This window comes from Talpa europaea (genome assembly GCF_964194135.1).
Source record: "Talpa europaea genome assembly, chromosome: 12".
Taxonomy (NCBI): Eukaryota; Metazoa; Chordata; class Mammalia; order Eulipotyphla; family Talpidae; genus Talpa; species Talpa europaea.
The window spans coordinates 66132074-66143110 of NC_140079.1; the positions used below are offsets into that span (position 1 = coordinate 66132074).

Genomic DNA, 11037 nt, shown 5'->3' on the forward strand with positions numbered 1-11037 from the left:
CTGGGAGACATCAGACTCAAGGCTCACTGCACTAGTTCACAGCACTGTCTCAGAGCAGACCTGGTAGCATTCTACATGGGCGGGGAAGGCAGGAGAGTGGCCATCGCTCTGCTCGTTAGTGGAGAGGCTGCCTGACCCTGGGACTGGAATACTTATTTCTGCACCTGGCCACTTTTAGTCTGGACTAGAAAGTTCTGGAAAGCAGCACATTGACAGACCTTCTTCACGAGCTTATCTGGGGCTTGCATGTTTGACATTTGTTTGCATTCATAACCATTGATGACTTGCTGTGCCAGAACCTGTGCTAGAATTGATGAGACGTGATCTCATCAAAGCCAGGAGGTGGCTATGTCATTAAGCCACTTTTACAGAGGAGAAAACAGACACAGAAGATTAAAAGTTGTTAGGCCGAGGTTACAGGAGTACCAAGGCATGGAGCCAAGATCCAAACCCAGGTCAAATTGTAAAACTAAGGCTTTTCCTATTATGTCTTTAGTTACCCCCAAACTAGCCTGTGAGTGTTTTAAATGATGGCATTCCCAAGCCCAACCCATGGAGACTCTGCCTCAGCAGGCTTAGTGCCCCACAGGCCTGGGCTGGGCGTCTGTGTACTTCACCACCCTATCAGCCACCCTGGATGTTTTCAGTTGTGTTTACAGGGACCCTGCTCTGTCTTACAGACCCCATTATCAAGGATGTAAATCAGCATTAACTTGAACCTTTCCCTACACACACTTCATTCCAGGCTTTCACAGACCTCCCTGGTCACTTAGCACGTGGTTATGCTTTGTGGTCGCAGGCCTCCTCCCAGCCTGGGGTTCCAGGGCTGCGTGAGGGTGGAAGGCGACCACACTGCTAAAGGTGCAGACTGTAGGGAGTGCCCAGGTCAGGAGGGACGCCACAGGGCCTGGTGGCGGAGGGCTGGCCCCTCCCCTTGGCCTGAATATACCCCTTCTTCCTTTGCAGTGGGTTCCCAGGACAGCCTGCTGGAGATCACCTTCCGCTCGGGAGCGCTGCCAGTGCTCTGTGACCCCACCACACCCAAGCCGGAGGACCTGCCCTCACCACCACCTGGTGCTGGCCTGGCTGACCTGGGCCCCCTGGCGGGCAGCCCCCTAGGTAGGCGAGAGCGCTGGGTGAAGCTGGAGTGCTTCCGCTTCCTCCCGCCTGAGGACAGCGTGCTCCCGGGCGGCCTGGAGCTCTTCAAGTTTCGCGAGTCGGGCATCGCCTCAGAGTATGAGTCCAACACGGACGAGAGTGACGAGCGAGACTCATGGTCCCCAGAGGAGCTGCCCCGCCTGCTGAACGTGCTGCAGAGGCAGGAGCTGGGGGACAGCCTGGACGACGAGGTGGCCGTGTAAGGGCCCCTGGCGGGCCGATGCGCACGGCCATGGACGCCTGGGGCTGGAGGGGGTGCAGTTTAGGAAAGGGTCAGGATTTGGCTTTGGAGGTTAAAGTGGGGAAGCAATGGGATTCCAGGAGTGAATCGTCTCCCCTCTCCTAGTTGTGACTAGAGGGGGCTAGCAAGCCTTTCCAAACCCAAGACTTGGGACAGAGTCCCTTTCAGAACCACCAGGCTACTGAAGGACCTGCTCCCTGCCAGCTGTGTCATCAGGCCCTTCCTGTGTCCATCATGTGGTGCCCCCTCCCCCATCTCCACGATCCCGACCATAAAGGGAAGCCATCAGTACCTTCTCAGGTACTTTGTTTGGGTATCAGGATGCAACCAGTTGCCTAACCCTCCCTGACCTTGGAGGGGAGGGAGCCTTGTCTGGGCCCTTCAGAGATTGTAGAGGTTGAATGTGCTGTGCTGGGAAAGATAGGGCTGTCCTGTTGGTGTGAGTGTGGAATCAGGAGGTGTCATGCTCGACAAGCTATTGAATGAATTGGATTTAGATGTGGGGTGTTAGATGTGGCTTCAGAGGGATACCTGGAGTGAATGTTGTCCAGGCTCTTGAGTGGGAGCCAGTGGGGAGGACAGTGCTTTTCTGCCACAGATTTCTCAGAATGGAACCCCAACCCCTTCTACCACCAGCCCGGCCTCTTCATAGAGACAGGGAAGCTGACCTTTCTCCTCCATGTCTTGCCCAGAGGCAGTGTCAGCTGAAGCCTTTGTGGTACCCTTACCTCTGTGCGAGAGACCTGAGCCCCCAGCCCTACCTTTCAACCTGTCCCCTCCCCTGGGCAGTAGTGGTCACTTCTTTGCTGAAGAAGAAAAAACAAACACAGGCAGGTGGCTAGACTGTTTATGTCCACTCAGAATCACTGCCACTAGGTTAGGGACAATGCCAAGCTGCCATTGGCTCTTCTCTGTAGGTACAAGCCTTGGGCACACCTGTAAAAAGTGCTACATGCAACTCTTTTACTTTACCATCCAGGCCTTGCATGAGGGTTGTCACTTGGCACAGTGGCTGGGCAGGGAAGATGGGTTTTTTTGCTCCAGCAGGGCAAGAAGTGACTGGTAACAGATTGAATGGTGCCTGGAGAGAAGGCTGAGTCTTTATCCTGGACAAGCTACAGATCTAAACTGCAGTATTACTTGAAGGCCAGTTTGGTAAGGATGTGGATGCCTCAAAGTGGAGTTCTACAACCCTAACTTTGCTTTCTAATGTAGATAAACCAAAGTGCAGCCCTTTACTTATACAGTTGAATTTCTTCTTGACCAGAAAGTCCAAATTAAAAGAAATAAACATAGCTTTATGTCCCCCAATGCACCAGTATGTCAGCAGAAGTGGAATAGGGTGTGGACGTGTGTGTGCATGTGTGTGTGTGTGCGCGCACGTGTGTGTGCACGTGCACTTGTGCGCACCTGCCTGCCTGTATATGTGCTGGTGTATACACGTGTCAGGGAAGGTATGTATGGGCGAGCTTGTGAGAAATGACCAGAGAATGGGAATTTCCAGGGTATTTGGTTCAACAGTAGATGTGTGATCTTTCCTAATATATACATTTAGTTGGAGAGTGGTGGTTCTGTTTATTTTGTCGTATCTCCTGATTAACTGTTGGAAGTAGGTCCAGATAGGAAAGGAAAGTACCAGGAAAGTGAAATCCTTGAAATCAAAGGAGCAACAGATGTCAGGAATCCAGCTTGGCTGAGCCTGTCTAATAGACAAAACCCTAACCTGGGCTTCCTTGAATGTGGGGCTCTTCTGTCTTTGTAATTTGGGTGTTTAGGTGGGGTAGAACTCTGGCTTCTCCAGGCTCGCTGCCTGAGGATAAAGCCAGAAGCCAATGGATTAGGTGTGTGTGGGCTGGGATGAGGTTTGGGTGGAGAACATAGTTTCTAAAAGGGTCTGGAAAAGTTTTCGAAGGAAAAGGAGGTGAGATGGAAGAATTGGGAACACTTGTTATCTGTAAACCTGACCAGGGACCTCATTCCAAACCCCCCTTTGGATCGTTCCCTGGTGGTTTCTGCCGCCTCCTCTCTGTCTTGTCCCGACACCCTCCTGGAGCACTGGTTCACATGTTGGTCTCCTCCCCAGCGTGGCTCGAGTCTGTGTACTCTGGGTGTGTAGAGATGGGTGACGAGGGTCATCAGCCATGGGCCTCCGTGAGTGCTTGCTGGACAGGAAGGGAGCATTCTCGAACTGCTCTCCCAGCAGTGTTACTGCCCTCTTCCCTCTTCGCTTCCTGCTCTGCTAACTCAACTCCTGCCTTCCTCTCTTCCTTCTGCTCTGCCTGGTATGGAGGACAAGTGAACACCGGGGCCATCTACCGTATTGGCACCTGCCCAGCCCACCCAGGTGCCAGCCAACCCTTGGGCACAGAGGCTCTCATAGCTGAGGAGCCAGAAAAGAATTTCTCTGACCAAGATGGACTGTATTTGGGACTGAAAACTCTACTCCTTTACTCCTGCTTTTCTCGATGCTCTCTGTAAAACCTCGTCTTAGCCTCTCCTCTCCATGCTCTTGTTTAGATGTATTCCCTTTACTTACTCTTCGCCTGACTGCTTCCTCCCCACCCCACAGCCCTCTACTTCCTAAACCTGTTGTGTCATTAACTCTGTTGGCTCAACTCTCTGGGAAAAGATTCTGTTCATGTAAGTGCACTTACTCCCTGGATGTTGTCACTAGTCTAGTGGCTTTTGCTAAATAAACCTTTCTTATTTCTAAAAGCTTTCCCATTGTCTTTTCTTGCTGCTTCTACTCCTCCTCCTACTCCTCTCCCCACCCCTGGCTCCTGCCGCCTGTACCCTCCCTCCCAAGTCAGGCAGCATCGGCTCTGAGACACTCCTTCCCGAGGGGATTCATAGCTTCCCTGTTGGAGGGAGAGGGACGGTGGCACCTTCGGTCAAAATTTCACGAGATCAGCCTCGCAGGACAGACTGTATGTGGTTTGTATAGCAGGCTGAGTTTGCTCCCCTGAGGGACAGTGGGTGATACTGGAGACAGTTTTGGTTGTCAGAACTGGGGAAGGGATGCTTTTGGAATGTAGCAGATAGAATCCTGGGCTTCTGTTTAACATTCCACAGTACACAGACAGACCCCTCAGCAAAGAACTGTCAAGACCCAAATATGGGCAGCGCTGAGGTCGAGAAAATCTGGTCCGTATCCGGGTTTTTAGACACTTGCAACCCCAAGTCATTTCAAATTCCCAACACCACTGGGATTTACGGACATTGACAGCAAGTTCTGAGTGCTTGAAAAAGTATGCCATCGTGTGTATTTTCAGATTTAGCTAAGAACATCAAGATAATAAGATTTCACTGGCTCCCTGACTAGACGTCTGAAATAAGTGGTAGGATTCAGAATGGACCTGTTCTAGAAATATCCATGCTGGAGGTTCCATGGGCTCCTCCCACACCCACCTGGAAGAATTCTGGTATCTTCACAACATCACTCTACAGGGGGTCTTGGCTCCCTGGACCTGGGCTTTCCTGCCCAGGAGAGTAGACATGAAAGGCGAGGACACTGCTATCAGGGGTGTCTGAAAAACAGGGAGCTCAGGGTCTCGTGATAAGAACCAAATGACTCTGCGCGGCACTTCTGGCCGTTCTGAAGACAAAGGGAGAGTTAAGCCCTGACACTTGGTCAGATCCAGGCAGAAAGGAAAGTTGGGAACCAGGCCAGCCAGGTTCCTGCCCCCTCTGACCTTTCCTGGCTGAGTGAACTGAACTGCGCCTTACTTTCTCATCTGTAAAACAAGGATAAAATATACAACCTAGGGCTATTATCAAGTGAAAATGAGACTGCATTTTAAGAGCACCCAGGAGCAGAGTGCCTGTGGTACCTGGGGCACTGCACGGTCACCCTCTCATTAACCCAGGAGGCTGTGCCCTTGAGGGCAGCACAGCCTGTCCCCGGGCCTTGTTCGTGGTTCAGAGACATCCCTCAGAGCCCTGCACTGAGTTCCTAGGGTCCCACGACACTGGCTGAGTTTGGGTGAGATGTGACACATACAGAGTCACCCTTCCTCAGGAAGGAACACACAGTGAGAGACGCTGTCAGGCAGACAGTGCTAACCTGTGCTGGGCCCAGCCCTTTGTGCATGTCCCAGCCTGTGACTCAGTGCCCTGGGGTGGGAGGCGAAGGCAGCAGATGCCAATTCCTTTCTTGGTTCACCCACAGCATGGTCAGGGGTACACATGACTTGATTAAGAAGAAACCTGCAGGGCTTGACTGGCTTTTTCCCACCGAAGGGAGGGAGCCAGGCCTGGGGATGGATGAGGGTACTGCCTGGGGACAGCACCTCAGGCTGAGCTGGTAGGGACCCTGCACCCAGCTGGATCCTGAGGTCAAGTGGACTCAGGAAGGAGAAGCAGAAGAGCCAGGCAGCATGTGGAATGGTCTCACGGCCTGGGGCCTGATGGGGTTTGAGCCCAGCCCCTCTTATTCTGTGGGGAGCAAAGAGAGAACCAAAATGATGTTTTCATACAACAAAAAAAAAGAACAGGCAGCCTTTGTGAGCCCATATGGTGGGGTTTCCAGATGTCTTACAGTGTAAGCACTGGAAGGGCTGGGGGGACCCTCCACCCCATCTACTGGCCAGAAAGTAGCAGAGACAGGGCCACCAGAGGGTCTGTGGAAGGAAATTCCCCTCTGCGGTGCCAGGGCCCCTGAGTCCTTAGGGAGATGGAATGAGAGGTAAATTAAGCCCAAATATATCAAGAATCAGTGATTTTTGTTTGTTTGTTTAAGTCACATCATGGACAACCAAGATGCTTTCTGCCCATTTTGCATGTCAGAGATGGCAGGGACATTTGCTCAGAGCTGAGTAAGTATGCAGTATGCACTTGGTGACTGCCTGCCTGATTTGATGTGACTCACATGACATGTGTAGAGAAGCCCCTGGGATCACACTGATTCTGCTCTATTACAAGAGCTGCCCCTTTGAAGTGCCCTGGAGTCTGTGAGGGGTAGGGAGGACAGGCCTATCCCTGTTTGCCACTTTGCTGTTTTATTTACAGGCCTCTCCTATCTCTCAGCACACCATATAGCTAAGAAGCAGCCAAACTGTAGATTCTGCTAGTGGAAGCTTCCCTGTGCCAGAAGGAAAGGACATCCACCCTTTTCCCACCAGTGTTATCTCCCCCACAGTGGGGCAGGGACTGGTTACAGAGGGGCCAACAAGCTCAGCTTCTTAAAGCGGTGCCTCTCCTCTTAGGGCTGTACCAGCGTCGCCTGAGTCTGACTCAAGTCTGAGTGGGGTCTGAGACTTGTCCTTCTAGCAGATTCCTGGGGGTGCTTCCCTGCAGGTCTGGGACTGACCATGGAGAGTGGTAAAGGGGCAGGGAGGTGGACCTGGTGTCTCCCAATATGGTTAGAGGACTGGGAGACAGGCTGGGGTCCGGGTTGTGGGGGGAGCGGAGAACAGCAGGAGAAACTAGGTGACCTTGGACTTGACAGAGGTAGAGACTAACTTGGATTTATTGACCTCTCTCTAGAGACATAAATAGGCTCCACCCTGTTTCTCTGAGGTATCCACTAACAAGGTAACATCTGCCCTTTGGGGGCTACTTGAAGGCTTGGCCACTGCCTGAGGAGAGCCTGTCCCCAGGCCTGGCCTTCTGCTCCTTGCCCCAGAGGGACTTGAGCTTGCGGTAGTACACCTTGCAGCTGAAGCCCTCCTTGAAGCCCCCCCTGATGTGGCTCTTGAGGGAGTGCAGGGTGGGGTACATGCGGCAGCAGGCCACGCACTTGAAGCCACTCTGTTGTGCCGGGTGCCACCTGCAGGCCTCTAGGATGTCCTGTGATGTGATGTAGTCCACTGAGTCTGGGCTGTGCTGGAATTTCTTGGTGGCTTCTCGGGGGCACATGTTCTCTGGGGAGGAAGAGGATGAGCATAGGCTCTCAGCCACATCCTCAGGGAAGCAGCTGTCCCCCCTGCCCTCGTCCTGCTGCACCTCTGGGAAGCTGTAGGCCTCCAGATGGCTCTCCTTGTCTGTGCACACAAAGTAGCTGTAAGGAGAGAACCAGGGCCGGTAGATGGTGCAGTTCCGCCTCAGTCGCTCCCCACTTTGGGGGTACCCTAAGATGTAGTCTGCAAAGGAAAGGGCTGGGTCTGAGCCTAGGCTGGGCAAGGCTGTGGCAAGACGCAGACAGGCCGGAAGGTGGGTAGGCATGACCTGCCACTCTGAGAGCAGACAGAGGGTGGAAAGGGGAGGCAGGATGGCAAAGACCTGTGGAGTTCCATCACTGGACAGAACTTCTTTCTGTCACTAAGCTTGGACATCTGTCCCTGGTGTCCCTTCTGCCTCCTCTGAGGATAGACAGACCACTGACTCAGCAGGCCTCTCACTGCAGCTTCCCACAGGCCCTCACTCACCACCAGTGTGAGCATTTTTCCAGCCTCACTGTCCATCTTCCCTCAACATCCCACTCAGGCAGAAAGTGCCCCTCCACACACACTGGAGAGATGAGAGCAGTGGCCAGCTCTCTTCCTGGGCCTAGGGGTTGCTTCCAAAGCAAGGCCATGTAGAATTCTACAGGGGAAGGGCAGCATGCTGATGCCCTGGCTCCTGGGTGAGCAGCCCTGGTCTCCACAGCTTTGCACCTCTGCCCTCCAGAGTGGAAGACGACCTCACCTGGTGAGAGCACTGTGTTATGCACCCCGTGCCGGAGGATGCTGCTTTGGTACTGGGGCGGCAGGATCTGAGCTGGGTTGGATGCCTCAGTGGATAACGCAGTCTTTGTAATGTCTGGGTTACAGAAGAAGCACTCTGGTGAGTGGAACAAGGTCCTCTTCTGGGGACCCCCCAAGGCCTCCCTAGAGACTCAACCTGGATGCATGAAGGCTTGTGAAGCCACTGCAAAAGCTTTGGCCTCACTTGCACCCAGCCAGGCAGAGATGTTCTCGATGACATCCAGGGGATTCTAAATACAGCAGTCTCATTAGGACTATCCAAGATGTGCACCACGTGACAACTTGCCGCCTGGCCCACCCCTGTTTGACCTCCGGCAAGTGGCTCCTCATCCCCACAGCATCATTCTACATCACAGCGCCTGGGTGCCTCTGAACCCCAGAGTCAGGGAAAGAATTTGTGGGGGCTCCATAGCTCTGTTAGGGGGTCCTTTTGAGGGAGGAAAACTGTTGTATACAATTGATATGCCTCCCACCATAGACAAAAGGAGTTCGGTGGCCCTAGTCTCCTGCCACACCTTGGGCGGCTGCCAACACTTGGATGATAGAAAGCTGACCTGCCTCAAAGGCCAGAGCAGCAGCTGAGCTTCATTTGGGGTCTGGATGTACACATGTCCTAGGGTAGGCAAGTGTGTGTTTAGGGGTGCCACTCCACAGAGCATTCCTGCTCAAACTTCTTGTAGGAATCGCTGATGAACTTAGTTCAAAATGCAGATTCTGATTTCGTGAGTCTGGCATCAGCTGGAGAGCCTGCATTTCAACAAGCTCCCAGGTTGACCTGATGTTGTGGGTCCAGGACTACCCTGCATAGCAAGTGCCCAGAGCACCCATCTTGAGTCCATGCGTGCCAGTCACCTGCCTCTTTGCTGCCCACTGATGGATTGACACGTCTACATCTCCAGCTTGTCAGCTTGTCAAAACAGCTAAAACTAGCACCTGTTAGCAGGTGGTCATCTTGAGATTCGAGAGGAAAAAGACTTAACAAAGGCTTCCCCATCCTGCCCTTGCCAGAAATGAAGAAACAGCAGGGACTACTTACCGTCAATGAAGTATTTTGAAAAATTATTTTCTCCCCATGTGTAATTTGACTTTCTCACTAAATCGTGGTCCTGTAACATGGTCTGGTAGAGTACTCAATTAAAAGCTTCAAAACACCACATTTTTGTGGCCCTAGTGGCACCAGAGTTTACCTGGCAAGCTGGTGGCACGTGAGGACATAATGTCAGGGAAAGTGCTCAGGGTAGAGGAAGACATTCGAGGCCCAGAAATGCTGAGGAGTGAGAAGTTCTCCATGTCTGACTAGCGTAGGGTATGGCAGGCACACACCTGCTCCCTGGAGCGCCGGCTGGGTTGTCCAGGTGACAAACATTCTGAGCCCAGTTGATGTCACAAGGTCACATGATTCCATTCTCCTGATAGGGGCTACCTCTGTCATGGGTCTCCTGCTAGCAAGGTTGAACTCTTCAAAGATGTGTTAACTTGTCCTTCCTCAGTGTCCCACCTTGATGAGGACACCCAGAGAGAAGGGAGAAATGTGACCCCTTTGCCTTTTAGCATCACTTCTGTGCCATGTTCTCCCCCTCCACCCTTCTCACCTGCCCTTCACCCTCCACCCCAGCTCTGGGAACTCCTGTCCTTGAATGACCTTCTTGCTTTTCTTCTGCTTCATCTGCTTGACTTTTGCCATCTGATATTTTTGCCATTTTGCTTTTTTTGGTTTGGGTATATATATATATATATATTTTTTAAGTAATTTCAAACTTATAAAAAGTAAAAAAATGACCATCCATACAAAGAACATCCATAGATCCTATATCCACATTTTCCCGTTAGCATTTTACCCCGTTTGTTGTACCAATTCCCTCTCTCTGTCTCTCTCTTTCTGGGTGTACAGATATTTTTTGTAACTACTCAAAGGTAAGTTACAAACACAGTGTCCCTTTTGCCTAAATACTTCAATGCGTACTTCCTAAGAATAGGAACCAGATATTGTTTTAAATGACTGCTCCTTTTTATTTTTAGCAAATGACTAAAGCCCAGTGGGTGGCTTACTCAGTACCGTATTGCTCATTACAGGCCTGCTTTGCTGGTGAGACAGTGGACTCCAGAGTGGCAAGGTTGCCCCTTCTCTTTGCATCACAGTTGTATAACACCCTTGCTCATTGGAGAGGCATGGAGGGGGGGATTTATTTGCTCGTGCTAATTTTAAAATTAAGCCAAGGTACCCCATTTTAGGTAATCATGCGAGCTTCAACTTGATGCATCCAGTGCATTAGAGTTAAACGTGAGTGTGGGTCTGCTGCAGGACGCTCAGCCCAGCCGTATGTGACAGCACCTCTCGAGGTGTGTGAAGCCAGCACGTGTGTGTGTGAGCTTCTGCTCATGTGAGTCAGGATTGGCTTCCTGTTTGGATTGACTCACAGTGTTTAATGTTTGCAGGACAGTATGGAGAACACAGCTTCCTTGGGTGCCTGCCTTGTAGTCTGTTCTGGAACATCAGAATGCGGCGAAATAGAAATTAATGCCATAAATGTACGCTGGCAATGTTGAGGGTGTTGGCAATTCCATCTGGCCATGGTGCAGGGAACGATGGTGGGTCAGCCTGTGTGAGTTCCAGTCCCCGCTTGCCACTAGCTCCCCCTGTGGGTTGGGCAAACCCCTCTGCTCCTGGATTTGTGTTAATTTGGACAGTTGGGTGGCTGAGCATCTGCCTGGTCCCAGTCTAGTGATTGGCCCCTGAAAAGGAGACTGCATAGTAGTGAGTGATGCACAGAAGATGCGGAGGACTTACAATTCCATCCTTCCTGGAACTTCGGATGTACTAACTGTAAAGGGGCTCAAAACATCAGGGAGACATGGGAAGCTGCAGCAGTGCCCATTTGCAGAGTTCTCCGATTTTGTTTTGATGATTGAAAAGTTCACTGGAACCTGGTCACCCCGGTTGGTGACACTCCAGCC

General features: G+C 51.8%; 2 protein-coding genes across 3 annotated transcripts in view; one reads left to right on the forward strand and one right to left on the reverse strand.

The window, feature by feature from the left end:
* The window catches only part of NOS1AP (nitric oxide synthase 1 adaptor protein), a gene marked incomplete at its 3' end in the record, with an annotated part of 237176 nt that extends 235815 nt beyond the window's left edge, over nucleotides 1-1361 (forward strand). For both annotated transcript variants that reach the window (XM_084249721.1, XM_084249720.1), the window contains exon 10: nucleotides 967-1361. In XM_084249721.1, the coding sequence (XP_084105847.1) occupies nucleotides 967-1361 (395 nt within the window). The remainder of the gene's footprint in view (nucleotides 1-966) is intronic.
* Nucleotides 1362-6884: 5523 nt separating this feature from the next.
* Nucleotides 6885-9372, reverse strand: SPATA46 (spermatogenesis associated 46; the record flags this gene model as incomplete). Its single annotated transcript, XM_084249119.1, has 2 exons — nucleotides 6885-7479; nucleotides 9270-9372. 2 exons carry the CDS (start codon nucleotides 9370-9372, stop codon nucleotides 6953-6955), a joined length of 630 nt encoding a protein of 209 aa, XP_084105245.1. The 3' UTR covers nucleotides 6885-6952.
* Between the last annotated feature and the right edge of the window lie 1665 nt (nucleotides 9373-11037).